The sequence below is a fragment of the Bufo gargarizans genome, chromosome 4 (assembly GCF_014858855.1).
Source record: "Bufo gargarizans isolate SCDJY-AF-19 chromosome 4, ASM1485885v1, whole genome shotgun sequence".
NCBI lineage: Eukaryota > Metazoa > Chordata > Amphibia > Anura > Bufonidae > Bufo > Bufo gargarizans.
Window position 1 is genome coordinate 184,657,827 of NC_058083.1, and position 23,537 is coordinate 184,681,363.

The 23,537-nt window shown below is 42.7% G+C and overlaps 1 protein-coding gene across 1 annotated transcript in view; it reads right to left on the reverse strand.

Moving 5' to 3' along the window:
* The window catches only part of ZBBX (zinc finger B-box domain containing), a 216,478-nt gene that overhangs the window by 134,983 nt on the left and 57,958 nt on the right, over positions 1-23,537 (reverse strand). Inside the window, 2 exon segments of the mRNA XM_044291843.1 lie at positions 16,540-16,635; positions 22,045-22,148. Of these exon segments, the coding sequence (XP_044147778.1) occupies positions 16,540-16,635; positions 22,045-22,148 (200 nt within the window).

Genomic DNA, 23,537 nt, shown 5'->3' on the forward strand with positions numbered 1-23,537 from the left:
CTCCAGAATTTGGACACAAACTGCACACCCCTGTCAGAAACAATATTTTCCGGGATGCCATGTAAACGAACACTCTCTCACAAAAATAGACGCCAGGGTTTTTCCATTCGGAAGTATAGACAGGGGAATGGAATGAACCATCTTGCTAAACCTATCGACCACTACCCAAACCACAGTCTTACCCTCCACCAGCGGTAGGTCAGTTATAAAGTCCATCAAGATATCGGACCAGGGTCTACTGGGAATAGGTAGGGGTCGTAGGTTACCAGCAGAGCGAGTCCTAGGTGTCTTAGACCTGGCACAAACCTCACAGGCTGACACGTAGAACTTGACATCCCTGGTCAGAGTGGGCCACCAATAAGATCTAGAAACCAGATCGTTAGTGCACTCAAAACCCGGATGTCCACAAAAGGCAGAATCGTGACACTCACCCAACAGCTGGAGACGAAATTGTACGGGAACAAACAACTTATCTGTTGGGGTGGATGCCGGTGCCAGATGTTGTTCAGCCTAAATGCGAGCAGAGATACCCTGGGTTAGAGCTGCTAAGAAGATGTTTGCTCGTAGGATGGATTCAGGCGGTGCCTCAGTGGGTTGAAAAGCATGGAAGCTCCGAGATAATGCATCTGCCATTATATTTTTACTTCCCGGCCTGAACGTAATGGAGAAATCAAAACGGGTAAAAAACAGAGCCCATCGGGCTTGCCGGGGATTCAACCTCTTAGCAGACTCGAGAAACATTAGGTTTTTATGGTCAGTGACAACAGTTACCCGATGCCTTGCCCCCTCCAAAAAATGCCTCCACTCCTCAAATGCCCATTTAATAGCCAGCAGCTCCCTATCCCCTATGTCGTAGTTTCTCTCCATGGGAGAGAATTTCCTGGAGAAGAAGGCACACGGTCTCAGGTTAGTGAGGCTAGCAGGACCTTGTGAAAGGACTGCTCCTGCGCCATCCTCGGACGCATCCACCTCTACAATAAAGGGTCTCTCCTAATCAGGCTGAATCAGAATGGGAGCGCTACTAAATGCCTTTTTTAATGTTTCAAATGAAGAAATGGCCTTGGTAGACCAATTCTCCAAATCTGCCCCTTTCTTAGTAAGGTCGGTCAATAGTAATTACAGAAAAATTCATGATAAATTTACGATAGTAATTAGCGAAACTCAAAAACAGTTGTAAGGCCTTTAAGGGTGAAGGCCTTTCCCATTCCTTAATTGCCAAAACCTTACCAGGGTCCATCTTAAAGGCGTGAGGAGTCATAACATGCCCTAGAAACAGTATCTCCTGTACACCAAAGACACATTTCTCTTGCTTAGCGGATAGCCGATTCTCCCTCAACACCTCTAATACTTGTTTGACATGAGACACATGAGATTCGAAATCAGGAGAGAATATCAAAATGTCGTCAAGATAGACAATAATAAATTTACCTAAGAACTCCCTAAGAATATCGTTCATTAAGTTTTGGAACACAGCTGGGGCATTGCTGAGTCCAAAAGGCATCACCTGATATTCAAAGTGTCCTATCGGAGTATTGAACTCTGTCTTCCATTCGTCTCCCTCCTTGATTCAGATTAGATTGTATGCCCCTTTCAGGTCAATCTTGGAAAACCAGGTTGCCCACAGAACCTGGTTAAATAAATCTGGAATCAATGGGAGAGAGTATCTATTTTGGACAGGGATTTTATTTAATCTCTGGTAATCAATACAAGGCCTAAGACCACCATCCTTCTTCTTAACAAATAAAAACCCTGCTCACATAGGAGAGACTGAAGGTCTAATATGCCCTTTAGCAAGGCTCTCCTCAATATAATCTTCCATAGCCTTGCGTTCGGGCTTAGAAAGATTATAAATTCGCCCTTTAGGAAATTTGGCACCCTCTATTAGCTCTATGGCGCAATCATAAGGTCTATGGGGGGGGGGGGTAGAACCTCTGGAGTAGGGGATGAGAATACATCAGAATATTCCTTAATAACTGAGGGTAATTGTATTAGACCTTACTGAAACCCCAGTCTGGACCACGGATAAGCATGAGTCACACTGTGGCCAGCAGGCTGCCTGTATTTATAGTGGGGTCTGAGGGTCATGTGACGTGGCCAGCGTCACATGACCGACAGACAGACAAGTCGAGCACAGAGTGATTAGCTCGGCGCTCAAGGCAGACCTAGGAGCAGGGAGCCTCCCAGCTAGCAAAGCCGCCCTGGGAACGAGGCCAAACACAGATCCTCGCTCCCGAAGCTAAGCAGCAGGTCTGCGGCTGATGGGAGACCGAGTGTGCCTTTGGCGTGCCTTTAGCGCCCCGTGACATCACCTTTATAAAAATGTACTAATAACTCGATTTGGAGGTGTTTCCTCTACCGGTCAGAGGACTTGGCAAAATGAGTGTCCAATGATTAATTTGGACGACCAGGAGAAGGTAACTTTGAATTTAAAATTAGTCTCACATCATTTTAATCACGTGGTGGTGCAGTTTAATATTCTACATAGACTTTATGTTACACCTCTCTGGCTTAACAGATGTGGGATTAGGAATGACTAACTGTCCCAGGTTTAATGTCCCTGAAGCGGACTATTTGCATATGTTCTGGTCCTGAGCAGAGTTGAAACATTATTGGGGGGCTATTCATAAACACATTGAGGGAAAATTAAAGGTGTGGATCCCTTTCTCCGCTGAATGCTGGGTATTGGGTGAGCTGGCCAAGGTGAGCTGTCAGCAACATAAAAAAAATCTTTTATTTAAGATAATGTTTTTGGCCCGACTTTTGATAGCACGTTCTTGGTTTTCACGAAACAGTCCCACTGTGAATACATGGTTAAATCTGATCTGGTGAATACCACTAAGAGATATGAATATATATCTTGTATAAGCAGAGAAATACAGAGAAAAAATGGATTGGAATTTGGGGAGACTGGAATTCATAGAGCTTCTCTGCTCCTCACCCGTCACCACTACTCCTCGGTCTTAGAACAGAGGAGTTGTGGTGAAGGAAGATGCATCAATAATGATATGTTTATATAATGTTTATTGTTGGACGACTAATAAAGTGTTTATAAAAATAAAAAAACACACTACAAATCTGTCAGATTGCGAGGGCATCTCCTGTGCACAGTCCTCTTTAGATCACCCTACAGATTTACAATCGGATTCAGGTCTGGGCTCTGGCTGGGGCATTTCAAAACTTTAATCTTCTTCTGGTGAAGCCATTCCTTTGTTGATTTGGGTGCATGCTTTGGGTTGTTGTCATGCTGAAAGATGAATTCCCTATTTATGTTCAGCTTTCTAGCAGAAGCCTGAAGGTTTTGTGCCAATATTGACTGGTAGTTGGAACTGTTCATAATTCCCTCTAGCTTAACTAGGGCCCCAGTTCCAGCTGAAGAAAAACATCCCTAAAGCATGATGCTGCCAACACCATGCTTCACTGTGGCTATGGTGTTCTTTTGGTGATGTGCAGTTTTGTTTTTGGGCCAAACATATCTTTTGGAATTATGGCCAAAAAGTTAAACCTTGGTTTCATCACACCTTTTCCCACATGCTCTTGGGAGACTTCAGATGTGTTTTTGCAAAATGTAGCCTGGCTTGAATGTTTTTCTTCGTAAAAAAAGGCTTTCGTCTTGCCACTCTACCTCATAGCCCAGACATATGACAGGAGATTGTTGTCACATGTACCACACAGCCAGTACTTGCAAGATATTCCTGCAGCTCCTTTAATGTTGCTGTAGGCCTCTTGGTAGTCTCCCAGACCAGTTTTCTTCTCGTCTTTTCATCAATTTTGGAGGGACGTCCAGTTCTTGGTAATGTCACTGTTGTGCCATATTTTCTCCACTCGATAATGTCTGTCTTTACTGTGTTCCATGGTATATCTAATGCTTTGGAAATTCTTTTGTACCCTTCTCCCGACTGATACCTTTTAACAATGAGATCACTCTGATGATTTGGAAGCTCTCTGTGGACCATGGCTTTTGCTGTGAGATGCGACAAAGAAAATTTCAGGAAAGACCAACTAGAGCAGCTGAACTTTATTTGGGGTTAATCAGAGGCACTTGAAATGATGGCAGGTGTATGCTGACTCCTATTTAACATGATTCTGAACACAGCTACATCCCCAGTTATAAGAGGATGTGCACACTTATGCAACCACATTATTATTATAATTTTTTTTGTTTTCTTCCCTCCACCTAAAAGATTTCAGTTTGTTTTTTAATTGAGTTGTACAGTTTATAGGTCACATTAAAGGTGGAAAAAGTTCTGAAATGATTTAGCTTTGTCTCATTTTTTTACATCACAGAAACCTGACATTTTAACAGGGGTGTGTAGACTTTTTATATCCACTGTGTGTATATATATATATATATATATATATATATATATATATATATACACACACATATATACAAATATATAACAGCACTCTCAAACACTTTATTCACCCCTGTGGTTGCAATGTTTTCAGCTCATTCACAGAGTCTTTTTTCAACCTATGAGCTAAAACGTTGCGTGAACTTGTGTTTTAAGTTCAGCGTACAAGGCTCAGGTTATCTAAGAATTCCATTATAGATTCTGCTACAATGGACCATAAGGGTCCATTCACACATCCGCAACTGTTTTGCGGTCCACAAATTGCGGATCCGCCAAATACGGACACCGGCCATGTGCGTTCCGCATTTTGCGGACCGCACATGGCCGGCACTATGATAGAAATGCCTATTCTTGTCCGAGGACATGCTCTATTTTTTTGCAGGGCCATGGAACGGAAGTGCGGATGTGGACAGCACACTGTCTGCTGTCCGCATCTTTTGCGGACCCCATTTAAAATGAATAGGTCCGCACCCCTTCCACAAAATTGCGGAACGGAAGCGGACTCATTATGCGAAACATGTGAATGGACCCTTAGTTATGGTCCGTGGTAGCAGAATCCATAATGGAATTCTTACATAACCGGTACCTGAAACTTGAACGCCAATCTTAAAACACAAGTTCGCTCATTCCTAGTTGCGACCACAGGGGTTAATAAAAAAAGTGTTTTTCTTTTCACTAATGTATTGTGAGAGTGCTGCCTTTTTTTTTATTCTTATATTGTCCGGGATATGTTGCCGGATCCATTGGCCTGCAGCTCCATATTTATATTTGATATGCTACCATTGTTTATATATATATATATATATATATATAGTTATTCCTGCAGTATATACCGTATTTTTCACTTTATAAGATGCACACAATGATAAGACGCACCCCAGGTTTAAGAGGAGGAAAATAAGAAAAAATATTTTTCATCAGAACTCAGATCAGATCCCAATAAATATCAGGACATCACATCAGCCCTTCATGTCAGACCCCCATCAGGCCTTATATCAGCCCATAGTGAGACCCCTATCAGACCTCATATCAGCCCACATAGTGAGACCCTATCAGACCTTATATCAGCCCATAGTGAGACCCCCATCAGACCTTATATCAGCCCATAGTGAGACCCCCATCAGAACTCAGATCAGATTAAAATAAAAACCATCTCTTACCTGTCCTGTGCCGCGGCTCTTCTCCACCTCTGGCAGAAGCAGCGCTCCCCTGTCCTCCTGGCCGGAGCTGCCCTGTCACCTGACTGCATGCAGCGTCAGGTCATAGTGCGTGCAATACGTCTTGAAGCTGTACACGGTCAGGACAGTGCAGCACTGGCCGGGAAGGGATGAAGACCGAGAGGGTGAGTATTATAAGCGCTTTCAGCGGGGAAAAAGTGCATATTATAAAGCGAAAAATAAAGTAAATCTTCCTAGAGGTAGTTGTGCATTGTGTGTGTATGAGGCAAGGTAACCAAAAAATTTCTGTTCTGGCACAGGTTGTAATGACGCAGCGACACCTAATATGTCTATTTTTTTATTTTATTTAGGATTTATACAATAAACAATTTTTGGGAAAAAATCATGTTTTTGTGTTTCTATTTTCTGAAAGCCATATTTTTATCTTTTTTGGACGATTGTCTTACGTAGGGTCTAATTTTTTGCGAGATGAGATGATGGTTTGATTGGTAATATTATGGGGCACAAATTACTTTTTGATCGCTTTGTATTACACTTTTTGTGATGTAAGGTGATAAAAAAAATGGTTTTTTTTGGCACATTTTTTTATTTTTTTATGGTGTTCACCAGATGGGTTGGATCACATGCTATTTTTATAGAGCAGGTCGTTATAGACATGACGATACCAAATTTTGGGTACATATGACATTTCTGATAATTTTTTTATACCATTTTTTGGGAAGTGCGGTGGGCCTTCCATGCCCGGGTCCTTAGGGACCGCTGTATGGAGGGGCTAACCATTGGGCCGCTGCTCTGCTGTGGCAACGGCCCGATGCTTAAAGGGTAAAGTGAGGGAGGGAGCTCCCTCCCCTATCGGGCCGCTGTGCTGTGGCAGCATCCTGATGGGTACCAAGGCAATCGGACGTCTTCACAGGCATCCGGCTTGCCGTGGTATATCTAAGCCTAATCAGGCTCCTGCTAAAGGCAGGAGCCTGATCAGGCTTAGTGCGAGTTCAATACACTATACAGGATCTATAAAAGGATCATGTTACTTTTACAGCACGGTGAACACCATAAAAAATAAATAAGAAATGAACTATCATGGATTTGCAATTTTGCCGGTTAAAGTTATTTGAAGCAGAGTGTCAGCTATACACTCTGCCCCGCTGCCGCTCTGCTATCCTGAAGGGAAAGGGGGGGAGGGGGAGGGAGACAGCGCGCACTCCAGGAGAAGTTACAAAAAATTCCATCAGATGACGTATTCTCTGTAAACACACTGAGAGCAGCCTGCTGTGCATAGGAAGCACAGCAGGCTGTAGGACAAAAATCCCAAAAAATAAAATAAACACAACCAATTGGAAAAAATATTTTCTCCACCAAATAAATGATGGTAGTGTATTTTTTATTTTACTTTATACAAAAGGTGTCCATATCCTTTAAGAATACTGCACAGTGGTGGCATTTTCTTCTCCATACAACTGTAGAATTAAAGGTGGCTCAGTTAAATAGACATTTTTAGATAAATAGCCCCATTACAGTCTGTTTTCTAAGGCTCCAATTAGGAGTTCTGACAGCGTCAGCAAACAATTTCTTTTCCATTATAAAATAACTTTTCCAAAGTGTTGGCACAGACAAGCTTCTTCAACTGGGTCACACAATTCCGAAAACAACATAAATGAACTACTGCAAGAAATTCTAACATCATACCAGAATCCGTTTAGGATTTAGCTAAATCTAAGCATTAAGCCGACATATTAACTGTAAAGCTTCTTTAAGACTCACTTTAGATTAACTTTTCTTAGTTTAATTAGAACAATTTTAAAAGAATGCAATTGACTCTAAATTTATATTTTAATCCATTCATTAGAATAAGAAACACTTTGCCTTGTATATCTCACTTGCTACGTTGTAGCTGTTTGTCTCTCCTCATTTTAATTAAATGGATTGGAAAACGCTATATCATATGTCTGGATAATAGCGGAAATGGGTTTTGAATTATTCCAACGTTGCGATATGCCAGGTGTGAAAATAAATATATCTACAATTATATAGGAAATGTGTGTTTCTTGTTTGCAGGAGGCAAGTTAGAGAAAGATGGAAATTGTGACCCCTGTGAGAGATAAAAGAAAACTAAAAAAGATAAAATTATTGCAGAATTTTAAATAGGATGTTATTTAATTACCTCTGGTTTACCTCTTCATGATGGCTATCCTGACAATGAACTGACCACTTAGCTGTTATTGCTGGAGAAAGTGACCAGCAAATACATAAAACTCCGTCTGTCGTCTAATGCATGACGGGCCATGCTCCTAGCAGCAGCTTTCTTCTTTGGTTAATACTGGAGGAGACTGATTTCTCTTCATTCCTAAGGCCCCTTTCACACGGGCGAGAATTCCACGCGGGTGCAATGCATGAGGTGAACGCATTGCACCCGCACTAAATCCAGACCCATTCACGCCAATGGGGCTGTGCACATGAGCTGTGATTTTCACGCGTCACTTGTGCATTGCGTGAAAATTGCAGCAAGCTCTATATTGTGCGTTTTTCACGCAATGCAGGCCCCATAGAAGTGAATGGGGCTGCGTGAAAATCGCAAGCATCCGCAAGCAAGTGCGGATGCGGTGCAATTTTCACGCATGGTTGCTAAGGAGACGATCGGCATGGGGACCCGATCATTATTATTTTCCCTTATAACATGGTTATAAGGGAAAATAATAGCAATCTTAATACAGAATGCTTATTAAAATGTCCATTGAGGGGTTAAAAATAATAAACAAATTTAACTCACCCCATCCATTTGGTCGCATAAATTTGTTTATTATTTTTGACATTTCCCCTCAATGGACATTTTAGTAAGCATTCTGTATTAAGAATGCTATTATTTTCCCTTATAACCATGTTATAAGGGAAAATAATAAAATCTACATAACACCTAACCCAAACTTCTGTGAAGAAGTCCAGGTTCGGGTTCGGGTACCAAACATGCCGATTTTTCTCACGTGCGTGCAAAACGCATTAAAACGCTTTGCACTCGCGTTGAAAAAATTATAATAAAATCGCACATTTTCCCACAACACACCCGCATCTTGTCCAGCCCTCACACGTGACGCCCGTGTGAAAGAGGCCTAAGAGTACATTCACACATGGCTGATTTGTTGCAGAAGTTCCTGCAACTGAAATTAGATCCATTCATCTAAATGTGAAAGTTTCGGCAAGACGCAAGCCCCATGTAGTTGAATCTAGTTCCAGACAAATCTGCTGCATGTAAATTCACCTTAGAGGGGATTACCAGTTTGCATCAACGTCCTTTAAAAGTCATTTATGAAGGTAGCTGTAATTGTATAATGTATTTCTTTTAATCATAGAAGACAATGCAGGTCCTGAAGGCAATACTTACTGGTTACTTTTATGCTTTTTCCTAAGTTAATATATGTATGGGGTTGATACTGTATACAGTCTTTTCTCACCACCTATACTATTAAGACACACATTGAAGGGCCTTGGCTCTACATTTTCTAGCCAATGACATGGAAATATGACCACTCTACAGCAGTTGTAATTTCAGTGGCTAAAAAGTGAAGTTGGGACTATTCCTTCTCAAGATTGTTGCATGCCTATCTTGCATGGCTGGTGGGAAAGATGAGTGGAATCAATCACGTTGCCCATCTTTGATAAATTTCCTTTTTTTCCTTTTTTATAAGTAGTGTAAAAGTAGAACTGCTTTAGTTGCCCAGAGCAACCAGATTCCACCTTTCATTTTTCACAGCTCCTTTGAAAAATGAAAGGTGGAATCTGATTGGTTATTATGGGCAACTAAGCCAATTCTACTTTACACCAGTTTGATACATCTCCCAAGAGTTTTACTAAATACTTCTCATAGACCTAAACACTTCTCATGGACCTAAACATACACTTCTCAAGAACCTAAACACTTTCTCATGGCAAACAATGGTGTCAGGTCCTCTTCTGTGCATGCATGTTTGGGCAGTTATTCTCCTAGTGCATAGAGCCAGTATGATGGCACATGGAGTCCCTACAATGCCACAGTACTGAGCTGTGAGCACAGTATTACAGAGATAGGAGGTCATTCATTAACCTCTTACAACATAAAAAAGTTTTAAACCATGGATCATTTATAGAGTCGAGTAATGAGTCAATGTCTGGTGCCTTCTATCCAGCCATTAGCCAGGATTTATTTTTCACTCCATACTGCCCCGTAGTTCCTTGTTATACAGTGCAATGGTTGTCGGAAGGATCGCCTGAACCTGTTCATGCCACATGTCATCTGGAGGAAACTCTGGCTGAAGTTGCTCCTCTGTCTCATTACTAGTGGGTGTAGGGGATGGGACTGGTTGCTAATGATGTTCTTAAATTTTCCAGTGATCTACCACTCTGTCACCAACTAAACTCGAGGCAGTTGGGCGCCCACCATGCTGCCAGCCCTTTTTATCAGGTTGTGTAACTTGTTCTTATCCGCCTTCTTAAAACGTCCTCTCCAACATACAATTGCGAAAACATGGCCATTACTGAGTGGTAGAACATTTCTAGTATTTTGTTACACATGCTGAATGACCTCAGATTCCTCATCAAGTACTATGGAGACTAATAAACTCGCTTTCTAACAAAGTGAGTGCTATGGAAATAAAGAATTCTTTGAAAAATCTTTCCAGTCTCAATCATTTCATCCAATCGAGAGCTCATTAAATATAAGATTTTAACAGTTTCTTTCCCAGATTGCTCATCACAATCAGAGCATTGATAACGACTAATTGGCTATTGATTGAGACAGCTAACGCTATGATTGCTGGATAATTGGTTGCCAATTCCCTGTATGATCATCTTTGGAAATTACTAGACATTGAAATAACAAGTTCAGGATAATGAGCTGCATTTGTAAAGATACTTCTGCAGTATTCCTGACACTGCCCTGCTCAGAAAGCTGATGTCTGTGCTGTTACGAATGTAGAATAAGCAAAAGTGACCTGGATGAAAATCAAAATCATCATATTTCACAGTAACACTTCATTACTGAAGAACAGCAGGATGTTCAACAGTGAAGCTGGTGCCACACGAGCGAGAGATGTATCATGTAATCGGCTTACATCAAATCACCTACTGTCCTCCTTGGTCCAAAAATCCCACTGTTAACACACAGGAAGGTCGTTTATAATCCACACTGTCATTACACAAATATGTCTTTTGGTCAATATGCACTCACCTGGAAGTGTGCCAAAATTCATGGTTTTGTAATGAGCTACAAAGGCTCACCGGTGTTCAGTGCAGTATGTTTGCAAGGCAGCGGTCAAGTTCACTCTGCAGGTGAAACTGGCAAATCGCCACACTCCATAATCTACAGAAGGGCTATATGTGCTTCCATCGCTACGGCACAGAAGTGCGTATGAGCAGTGCTGAAGTGAGACTTTACCGTTCAAAGGAGGGAAGAAGAAATGCTTAGGTTCTAATATTAGGAAGGTGATATTGAATTTAAATGTGTTTAAAATGAGCTAATACGGGCAGATACCTAACAGCTTAGGCTGCGATCACATCTCCGTTAAAGAGATCCAACTGCCTGTTCCAGCGCAAATGCTGACTGTCGGCCGAAAAAAAAAAAGTTGAAACGTTTTTTATCTGGCTGACACCCGGCATTTATGCTGGAAAGCGGCCGGATCACTGCCGGACCTCATTGCAATCAGTGGGAACCAGGCGGTGAAGTAGAGGATCAAGCAATGCCAGATCCTGCGATTCGACGGGCTGCTCTGTGCCACAACAGCACAGGACTTAGCAGGACTCCTATAATGCAGATTTGTGAACTAAATAAGCCAACAAGGAATGCTGGGATCGTAAATGCAGTTTTAAGAATTAGATATACACTCCTACCCCAGTCATAACTTTAAATCACCTGCCTAATATTGTGTAGGTACGTCTTGTGCTGCAAAAACAGCTCTGACCCATCGAGGCACAAGACTTCTCGAGGAAGGTGGTGCCACGGATATTCGACTGCATTCAGATCTGGGGAAACTGGAGCCAAACCTACACTTGGAACTCTTTGCCGTGTTCTTTGAACCATTCCTGAACATTTCTTGCAATGTGGTCAGGGAACATTATCTGGGTGAAAGAGGCTGCTGCCATTAGGAAACAAACAGACTAGTGTACTTAGTGTACATCTTTCTATCATTGCCATCTACAGCAGTTTTTCTGTAGAACTGGACCAGATGGGTTTGTCTTTGCTCCCCATGCGAATCAATGAGCCAGACCCTGTCACTGGTTCACCGATTCTCCTTCCATGGACCACTTTTGGTAGGTACTAACTAGCTGCGTACTGGGAACAGCCCACAAGACCTGTGGTCTGGAGACGCTCTTCAAAATTTAGCCTTCACAAAGTTGCTCAGATACATATATTTGCCCATTTTCAAAATCAGATTCTTCACTTGCTAGCTAATATATCCCACAACTCGGCAGGTGCCAAGATTATCAGAAAATCAATGTTATTCACTTTAAGTGTTTTAGTGTTATGTAAACTGTACAGAGGAGACTGTACGCTTAAGGCCGACTGTGACTAGAATGAGTGCGTGTACAGTAAATGATTCCTAAGAGACAGGCCTTGATGTATATACTTCCTTATATTAGTCCTTTCAATACTCATTAAGCTCTCACAGCCAGGAGCATCTCAGGGCTACAATGCAAGCTTTAACATGGCACATAGGAAGAGCTGTGAGCAAGCACAGATCACGTCTGCCCTTCTACAATGGGCACATTCACCGCGCACGTGTCATTTTCAGAACCCGCAAAGAGCTGGTGCAAGTTCCATTTGCTAAATGACTTCATTTCAATATTAACACATTCTTAAATTGAGAAGAGTGGACATGGAGGACCTGCAACTTTTCCTGACATGCCCGTTTCAGTTATGAACGAATTACCAGCAGGTTGCAATGAAGGTCCAGATGGATGTTACCGGTTGGGGGCGTATTCCTGCACAATCTGACATTATCCAATCAGTGCAGCCAGTGACAGTGCAGGGACACTCCCTCAACTGGTAACACTCATCTGGCCCTTCACTGGAAAATGCTAGCAAGTCATCCATAACTTCTAGCAGGATTAATAAAGGAATGGCAGAACATAGTGATAAGATTAGACGTTCCAGGACTGTTATTGTCAGGAGAGGTGACAGGTCCTCTTTAAAGAACTGCTAAGCCTCATTAACCCTTTCCTGGTCACCACCCAGATCAGACTGAATCAAGGCAGGCGAGTTGCTAAGACCTGCCTGACAACCTCACATGAAAAGGCTGAGGGATTTAGGCAGTGTATCCTTGGCAACAAATCCGTCTCACGAGTTTCATTTTGTCAAATCGTCCTAGTAAAATGATGAACGCTGATTTATCCGTAAATAAAAGGCTCAAATACATATTTTCACAGGGATAATATGCATCTCATAAAACAATTTACAATATTCACCACGCGGCGTTCATGAAGAAGGTGAAGCCACATATGGCGCCTCACTAATGTGACAATACCGTAGTTTCCACAGATGTTAATGATGTTGTACTCGCCCCCATTACTCCTACATACTCCAGGAGTGGCTGACTGATGGTAGTAATGCACCAATGCATTAGGTCTAATGACTTTCAGGAGCTGCAGTAAGGTCACAGGTCCCAGAGGAGAGGATAAGGTTAAGCCAGCTTCATGTGTTTAATCACTGTAATGCCAATATGCATTGAAAATGCTTAAATAAATGCAATAATCCCTCTTGGGTACGATGAAATAAAGGTGCTGATTTGATCTAGTTTATCTAAGGGTGACAGACTTCATGTTAGATCAGACAGGCTTACAGTGCATCTCCGCCTGATAAAAAGTCTGCTCATAAATACAGCATGGCACCGGACGCTGCATCCTTAGGCTACTTTCACACTTGCGTTCGCAATTCCGCTCGTGAGCTCCGTTTGAAGGAGCTCACGAGCGGACGCGAACGCCTCCGTCCAGCCCTGATGCAGTCTGAATGGAGCGGATCCGCTCAGACTGCATCAGTCTGGCGGCGTTCAGCCTCCGCTCCGCTCGCCTCCGCACGGACAGGCGGACAGCTGAACGCTGCTTGCACACTGGCGTTTTGGTTTTCCGTTTAGAGCTATCACAAGCCAAAACGGATTAGTTTGCATTCTAATGCATTCCTGATAGAAAAGGATCCGCTCAAATGCATCAGTTTGCCTCCATTCCGTCTCCATTGCGCTCTGACGAAATTGAGCCAAACGGGGATGGATCCGCTTTCTCTGACAATCTGGTGCAATAGAAAACTGATCCGTCTCCCATTGACTTTCAATAGAGTTCCTGACGGATCCGTCTTCGCTATGTTACAGATAATACAAACGGATCCGTTCATGACGGATGCATGCGGTTGTATTATTGTAACAGATCCGTTTTTGCAGATCCATGACGGATCCGCCCAAAAAGCGAGTGTGAAAGGAGCCTTACAGTGACACTGCACAAAAGAAAGCAAATACAGTATTAAAAGGAAGGTATAATGGAGAAGACACTGTGGTAATGTGAACAGTGCTGGAAGGTGTGTTGTCCCACTTCAGGTACCTCAGATGGGTGAGACAGATAAAATCCAGAGAGTGGCAGTTTGTATACATTTTCTGGGCTGGATTTTACTTGGACTGGTGGCTAGGCTTGGTAAAGGGAGTTCCCAGTCCACACCCTTCCAGTATGGGTTTTCCTTTCTACCTGAGGTGATCGCAGGTGAGGCCTGCTGTAATCAGGCTTGCATAAAGCGCCTCAGAGTAGGTCAGTCTGAGGAGGGAGAGCGAGACTGTTCTGTGAAGCAGAGGCTCTGAGTGTGGTCTCAGTCAGGAGCACTGAGGGGCCACAAGGCTTTGAATAACCTGAGGTTTGGAGGACCTATAGAACGAGGGTTGCACGCCCAGCGTCTGGAGGACTACTGGACCACACTCCCCCAAAAGGTCCTGGAGTTGCCACAGCCTTGAGGCTGTAGTATTGATGGTGGCTGAGGAAAGCTGCATATAATGTCCATGTGTGAACTGAGCTCTATGAGTGAGGTAGGGACGTATTTTGTTTAGGTAGCGCCTAGACGGGCAGGAGTTTATTTGTGTTTTAAGTGTTGGCGGTGCAGGAACCTCACCCCACCCAGTGATGTATAACTGGACTATCCTTTATAAGAAGACTGTCAAAATAAATGCACAGTTTGGACATGAAAATCCGTTGTCTGGTGAGATATCTGTGAGTGTGACCCCCCGAAAAGAGACGATGGCTTACAACACCTTTAAAACAGAGGCCAGGGATCATCTGACTTCTGTGCCCCTGCCAACTGTTATCCCTGAGGAAAGAGTCCCAAGACCTCTCCAGCAAGCATATATCCATTGCCGGACTTGACGCTAGCTAACTGGTGAAGCTGGCGAACTTGCCCTGCAGCAGCGCTACCACTACAGTGGTCCGGCTTACAGAGGACAGATGTCTCTATAGGGGCGAATCCCATACAGGAACCTAACTAGTTAACCCCTGAGTGGTCCCTGCAGTTGGTAAGAACCCTATCTTGCATTCACCAGATAGCCCTGTCAGCAGGTGGAGTTAACAGAGGCAGAATCAGAGGGGAAAGAACATCAAACCAGAAGCTACAACGGAGACAAGCTGAGTGACAACCAAGAGAGACAAGCAGCGCAAAAACAAAAGGCAGGAGAGAAGTCAAGATAAATGAGCCAGGGCGAAAGCACGAGAAATCTTAAAAATTGCACAAAGCAAACTAGAACACAGGAGCCAGGGTGAAAGATCAATAACTGGCACTGAGCAACCTGATGGCAGGAATTAGGAAGAGCACAGATCCTGGCTACATCCTTTCCTAACTCTTTGCCTGACTTCTGGAGCAGAGATTGTCATGGGAATCCACATCTGACCACACATTTTCTCCACAGAGGCCTATGCAGGCAATACATGGACAGTGACATGGACGCCCAGGTCTGCCAGAGCAAGAATTGTTAGTGGCTAATGGCTATCCACTCTACTTCATAGAAGAATATTTAATAAGAATTGTTTGTGAAAATCATCCACATTCGTTAAAATCCTGAGTCGCATAATAGTCTGACACATCCAGTTCTACACAGATCATTTATGGACAGCCATCTCATTATTGTCACAGGAAGGATCACAATGAAAGGTAGCACTTGTATACACAGATAACACAGGATCCAGCATTCACAACAGGTGATGGTCACAGCTTATCGACCACTGCTGATGTGACATGATATGCAATCGCCAGACTACAGGTTCCTATGGTCCATGTGGTTGTTATGAAGCATCTCTCGAAATGCTGTTAACAACAGCTCAGGCAAGAAAGCTGCCCCCATTGCCATGTACAGAAAATAAAAATGTAAGAAAATGTACTATCAGAAAATAAAAACAGACTGTTAAAATGAATATGCATCAGTATCTGGCTTTAATTCGGTAAAAAATATGTAGGCAAAACATCTCCTTTAAGGAAATAATAACTGTTACTTGCATGCCCAGGGCACTATGAATGCAAATTCATTCTTATAAAGTCTTCATTCACTCAGGGCACGCATGTTCTGTGAGAAATTGGCTAGAAAATGTAGTAAACCGTGATTTTTAAATAAAATAAAAAACACAATTTTAATAGAACAACCTGAGGCGCATCTCTACAAGCCATTTTCAACAACTGGAAACAAGCTTTCAATATGCAGCTATTACATTAAGCTGCAATACATGCTCGTTGAGTAATTTTACAATACAGCCAATGATTTATGACATGTTTCTCTAACTCATGTAGAAATACATGCATGATTAAATCTCACCAGAACAATTCCAAATGTTCCAGCAAAACGACTAGAGAGAAATGAAAGCTACACTTGGGCTTGGATCACTATAACTAAATACAAACAGGAAAACAACAAGAATTTACATAATCAAATCTTTGCATTAAAAAAATAATAATAATAGGAAAAAAATAATTTTACACAACAAATACGGCATGGTAGAGAACGTTTCTATAGCATCTCTGACAGTACCTGTATGGGCATCGTTCTGTGTAGCTTCAATGCCCCCTTCTGGTGGAATCTGGTAAAACATGCGGTACAGTAATCCTCTCCACACTCCAAACATTTCTTTGGTGAAAAGCATTAAATAGAACAAAAACAAATTACTGCATTGACCACAGATTCTAGTAATTCTGTACATGTGCTAAGTTATACAATGAGCACCAGCTAATGAGCTAATAGACCAAGAATTCTCGGTTGGCATGGTTGAGAGAATGAGTGCATTTTGCAAGCGCGCACAGCAAGAAAAAGCTATGTGACTGCCCGTCTCTGGGAGCGACATCTCACTACGAAGGGAGGGTCTATTAAAATAATGCTTTTTTGTATCTGACACCTTTGGCTATCCTGGCCTGTGTACTGGCACGCACACTGGCTTATCTATACGGGTTGGATCTATTACACCCAAGTAGACATGAGTGAGGTGATTAGACATTTTCTCCATTCTCGGTGTCCAAATCATTGCTAGAGAGTAGAAAATCAATTTGCCATCTTTGAAGCTTGAAGTTAGTGAATGGAGTCTCCAAATCAGCTCACCCGTTTGCCCATAATAATAATCTTCAATTATATGGCACCAACATATTCCGCATACTTATGATGACGGGTTGATTCGCGAAATGGAAATGCTAACGCTGCCATATCTAGTCACTCATCTATTTTACCAGATAATGACTTTTTAACTAATTTATATACTTTATTTTTTTGGGGAGGGGGTGCAATTGTCAGCCATTTTTGAGTTACAGGGGCTAAAATCAGTCTGTTTGCAGGCTGTCAGTTTCTGTTTTCTTTGAATCCCTCAGTTGACAGCTCATGTGTAGGTCTTATCCTGATATCATAAACAATTATCACTGATCAGTTCTTATCAAACTCATAAGAATATGGCTTAAAGGGGTTACCTGGGAATTAAAAAAATAAAAATACTTAAATATTATTATAAATATATTCCCAAATATCTTTACATTAGTTATAATGGCTCGTTTTGTCTAAATAGCAATCATTAGGAGAAATAAAATGGCCACCGTGCTCTTAGTACACACAAAGCCTGTCCCAATCACAAAGCAGGACAAGTTACTTCAGGACACGGAGGTAAAGAGCTGCCTCATCCTCCTCTCTGCTCTGCTTGTCAGGGATTATGATCCTGAATACAGATGATAAGATCTTCAGCTGAATCTCTGCAGTAATGGACTTCATGAGGAGACATGAAGTACAGAGAGGGCTGACAGGACAGACTATGGTAATGGAGACTGCATACAAGAGCTGCTGCCCATTATCCACACCCCACCTCCTCTCTCTACTTCATGTCTCTTCATAAGCTCCATTCCTACAGAGATTCAGCTGAAGATCTTATCAGCTGTATTCAGGATCATAATCCCTGACAAGCAGAGCAGAGAGGAGGATGAGGCAGCTCTTTACCTCAGTCTTATGAGGTAACTTGTCCACCTGTTTAATTAGGACAGGTTTTGTGTGTACTAAAAGAACGGCAGCCATTTTATTTATCCTGCTGATTGCTCAGTAGACAAAATGAGCCATTATAACTAATGAAAAGTATTTGGGAATATATTTATTATAAAGTAATATTTAAGTATTTTTATTTTCTTAATTCCTGGACTCGGAGAACCCCTTCAAATAAGTGTTTATGAGGTCAGGAGATAAGCACTACACATGAGCCTTCGGGGCTCATTCACACAACCGTGGTTTGGTACCGCATCCAAGCCAAACTCTTTGCGGCTCAGGTGCAGACCCATTCACTTCAATGGGGCAGCAAAAGATGCAGATAGCACTCCGTGTGCTGTCCGCATCCGTTGCTCCGTTCCGTGGCCCCACAAAAATTATAAATAATGTCCTATTCTTGTCCGTCTTGCGGACAAGAATAGGCAATTTTTTAAAGGGCCGTCCGTTCCATTTCGCAAATTGCGGAAGGCATACGGGCTGCATGCGTGTCTTGTGGATCCGCAATTTGCAGACCACAAAACACGGCACGGTCGTGTGAACAAGCCCTTCAGCTGAGGGATTCAAAGAAAACGGAAACTGACAGCCTGCCAGCAGACTGACTTTTTAACTCACGTATCTCAGAAACGGCTGACCATTTTTAATAAAGAAAATGAAAAAAATAAAAATTTAGGCCAAAATGAGCAAAATGCAATCATAAAAAATGCCCCTGAAAGTGTACAGTACATAGCCTCTTGTTTGGATTTGTGAAGGCTGGGAAATCTGCATTGCATATTCCATCACTTCTGAAAGGAAAAAGAGCAATGTTTACCTAAGTGGGGCCCAACAGACCCCATGGTACTGCGTTTATAATGGTAACCACAATGCAGATGTGTGCAGAACTTAACCCCCTTAGTGACCAGTCTGTTTTGGGCCTCAGTGACCAAGGATTTTTTTGGTAATCGGAGATACAGAATGAGGCTCCACAAGTGCTGAATTCTGTCAGACTAGAAGCGTTCCCCTGCCAGTAGAAGACTGCGCTTGCGCTGTAACAACACAGGTGCAGCTGGACTTTGCTTGTTGTAAAGTTCCTCCATGTCACGCACAGCCATGGATGACAGCGGCTGGTCAGCGGAGCAGGCAGATGGAGCGTGGCTTCACATAATAAGAAAACCTGGCTAATCTGTTTAAGGACCTGTATTAGTAAATTTAAAAGGGTTCTCCGAGATTTTTATTTTTATTTTTTACTAATGACCTATTCTCTGGACCCCCGGGACCCCCACAGATCAGCTGTTTTGAGAAGGCAGCGGCGCTCATTGTACAGCGGTTGTCTCTGCCCCATTCACTTGAAAGGGGCTGAGCTGCTCCTAGGCCACGAGTCGTCCCACTGCCTAAGAAAAGCAGAGCGAAGGCCGCAGTACTACACCGAGCGCTGCTGCCTTCTCAAACAGCTGATCGACGTGGGTTCCAGGTGTTGGACCCCCACCAATCAGATACTGATGACCTATCCAGAGGAAAGGTCATTGGTAAAAAAAAACAAAAAAAAAAAAAACTCTCGGGAAACTGATTTAACATTTCCCTGCTCCCCACACAGTAGCAATAAGTATATACAGATGGCCAACCCCTTTAAAGGGAACCTGTCATCGCTTTATGCTGTCCATACTAACGGCAGAATAAAGTAGAGACCGGTGACCTGATTTCAGCGGTCTGTCATTTAGAAGTTAAAAGTAAGTGGTTGCCGAGAACCAACATCACAATCATTGCAGACTGGGCCTAGGAAAGAGTCCCGGCCACCTGAGAAGAGTCCTGGTTATTCATGGTTCCCTGCTCTCCTCGCCCACCTGCTGATGACTGACATCTTCTACCTAGTTTTCTCCCTTTCTGTCCAGGAGAGAACTGCCAGTCATCAGCAGATGGGCGAGAGAGCAGGAGATTATGGATAACTAGGACTCTTCTCAGGTAGATGTGACTCTTTCCAAGGCCCGGCTGTAATGATTATGATGCTGGTTCTCGGCAACCACTTACTATTAGCTCCTGAGTGACACACCGCTGACATCAGCATTTCTGTCACTAATTTATGCTGCCCTCAGTGAGGTCAGCATACAGTTGGTGACAGGTTCCCTTTAAGGCTGGTTTCAAACACTTTTGTGTTTTCACAGCGTCTTTTTTGACATACTCTTTTTGGTGTGTTAGTTTAGATCAGGGATGCTCAACCTGTGGCCCTCCATCTGTTGCAAAACTACAACTCCCAGCATGCCCTAATAGCTGTAGGCTGTCCAGGCATGCTGGGAGTTGTAGTTTCGCTACAGCTGGAGGGCTGTAGGTTGGGCATCCCTGGCTTAGATCAAGGGTCAGCAATCTTTGGCACTCCAGCTGCTGTGGAACTACAATTCCCAGCATGCTCCATTCATTTCCATGGGAGTTTGGAGAAGAGCAAAGTAAGTGCTCATGCTGGGAGTTGTAGTTTCACAACAGCTGGAGTGCTGGAAGTTACCAACCCCTGGCTTAGAAGTTAGTCTAGTTAGCCTAGATATAAATCTATCGAAATTTTGAACACATTCCATTTTTAGTGGTGTTTTTTTTTCAAATGAAAACAATGCATGCTTTTTTTATGGAGGTTTTTTAGCTGTAAAAAAAAACCCCACCAAACCAAGTTTACAAGTGAAGGAAGTTTGGAGATAAGCCAATGCCAGAAGTGGATTCAAAAAGGAATGGGAAATATACAGGAAGGACTTCCAGTTCTCCTTCCTGCTGGATCCACTTATGACTTTGGCTTAAAATAACTGCCTCAGGAGGAGATGTGACACCTCCCTTATCGTGTTATTTACTCTGCCGGTTACCTTCTTTATAATTAGGATGTCTTCTAGTAATAAAATCTATGTGCCAGGAGGACACAGACAGATGCACCGGGCATTCCAGCATTGTACTAAGAAATATGATTACTGCTGTTATTTTGTAATTTTGGGAAGATGCCATAAAAAGATCATTAAGGGCGTCTTTGTGTTTCTCCGTCCAAAGTCAAAAAGACAAATCCTTATTTGATACTTAAGAAACTGCTATTTTAAACCAGGATGAATGCCACGGAGAAAAAGGTCTGAGGTTTTAGGGACCAATAATCCAATAGAAATCAATCGGTGGATTGATTTTGTTATCAATGTGACTTCATTTTAAAATAAAGTAAAGGACAGAAAAAAATTGTTTTATCCAACACTAACGGGACCTGAATATTCTGGATTACTGGAAATCTTGAAAAGGACATGTCATTTATTCTAAAATGTAATAATTCTGGAGCATCTATACTATGACTCTGTGCTATGCCATTCCTTTACTATACCATCTAGAAGTTTATGAATGAATTGCCAGCAGTTTGCAATGAAGGTCCATCTGGCTGTTACCAGTTGGGGGGGGGGGTCCCTTACACAGCCTGACACTGGCGGCACTGATTGGATTATGTCAGGGAGACACCCCAACTGGAAACACCCAACATTCATAACTTCTAATAGGAATAATAAAGGATGGTAAAACATGGAGTCGTAAGAATAGATTCTCCAGAATTGTTATTACATGAGGAATGCAAGTAGTTGATCAAGGGGACAAGTCAGGATTGGTTACAGGTGCTCTTTAAAGGGGATAATATTTTTTATATAAGGGACAGTATGGTGTAAAATAAATCTAGGAAACAATACCTCACCAATCCCCATCATTGCCGAGCCGACAATGGATCCCTGTAGCTCTATGCTTCCTGGTCCCGGCTTGACACCCAGCAAAATGGCAGGAGATTCTTGCTCAGCCAAATCCCTGGGTGAGGCGTGTCACCGATGCTGTGCCATTTCCTGTGTGCTGCGCCCGGATCGGGAAGCAGAGTCCTGGTCAGTGTTGGAATGGCAGTGAAGGCTGATCAGTGATCAAAAAAAAAGGGTATGGTCTGATGAAAAGAACACTCTGGCCTCCATAATACAAACTTCTATTGCAGTTTTGTGTTGTCAGAAGTATTGGATTGTGACAATTTTCAAATTAAAGGAATTTCACTGATCCTGAAATATTCCGCCATACCAGTAATGCACTTTTACTTTCACACTGTCCGCATGCTTTGCCTTTGACCTTCGGCTTCTCTGCAGCTCGGGTATTAGTCGTCCTTGATGATGGCTTCTCAGGCTCTAGGTGAAGCACAATACAGATCACGTCATGTGAGCGGAAAGGCAGACAAGACTGAGAAAAGCACTTAATCACCTGTAAGTGTTCTGTATTCTGGCAGAAACACGTCACTTACTGGCAATCCGCAGCCACAAATTATCCTACAATGTGCAGCGTACGATTAACGGAAGCTTGACTATTCAATATTTGTTCCTTCACAACTCACTAGTCAACATACGCAGCCATGCATTAGTTTAATTTAACAGGTCTGGTTATTGACAAGACGCCAACACATGGAAATGGAATAAATCACAGCACATCTGACTAATGGAAGTCATATCTGCAAGTGAAATACGGGACCAATTTACTTAGAGGACAGAATTAGGTAAAACCTCCAGTGAGGCTGATGAATGACCGTAATGTGACCGCTTACATTCACTAATTGTCCAGCAATTAAAGGGGAAATATCTCTTAGCTTTAATTAACCAAGAATAGGGATGAGCGAATCGATTTCGGATGTTTCATCCGAAGTCGATTCGCTCATCCCTACCCAAGATGGCTTGGCGGGTAGCATATTGTATGTGTGTGGTATGTGGATATTACAAAACCCAATAGTAATTGAAAAGTACAATCATTGGTATATGTGCAGTAACTCATACACAATATGTCCTCATTCACATCATATAATGGACACAAGCTGTACAGACCTGTTATACAGCACCTATAGAAATCTATGGGTCAATACGACACCTCTGTATGCCTCCATACATGGAACATTGGGGCACCAGGTGTCTATTTTCCCCTAGAAGGCAAACAGCAATGTAATACAGAACCGGAGGGACGCTGGGTGAATTTAATAATGGTGTTCTCTGGGCTACAGATACTGAAGACCTGTCCTCCACATAGGTCAGGGTAAGACATCTGGCACCCCCACGATCAGCTACTTTGGGCTGCCGCAGTGCTGTACACTCCATACACCGTCTAGTGGCTGTGAAAGGGTACTGCAGCAAGTGAATGGGAGCTGAGCTTCACTATGCCAGAAACTACACAGCATACAGATCTGTCTGCTCCCGCTCCATACGCTGGTTGTTTCCAGCACCTTAGCACCCCGAAGGTCTGATCGGTGGGGGTGCCAGGTGTCAGACAATGATTACCTATTTCATAAGGACTCAACCATGGAAGGCCACATTCATCATTTATGATTTGTCCTACATATTAGTTCCGCAACACTATATTTTCCAGATTGAGAACAACCCATTCATGATATATGTATGGACACAAACAAGTCTTCTGTATTCAACAGAAAACCTAAGAGGTTATCCAAACTATAAAACATGCCCCCCCAATGCCCAGTCCCCTCATATAGATTATACTTCACCTGCTCCCCGGCACCCATGTCACTCCTGATCCCC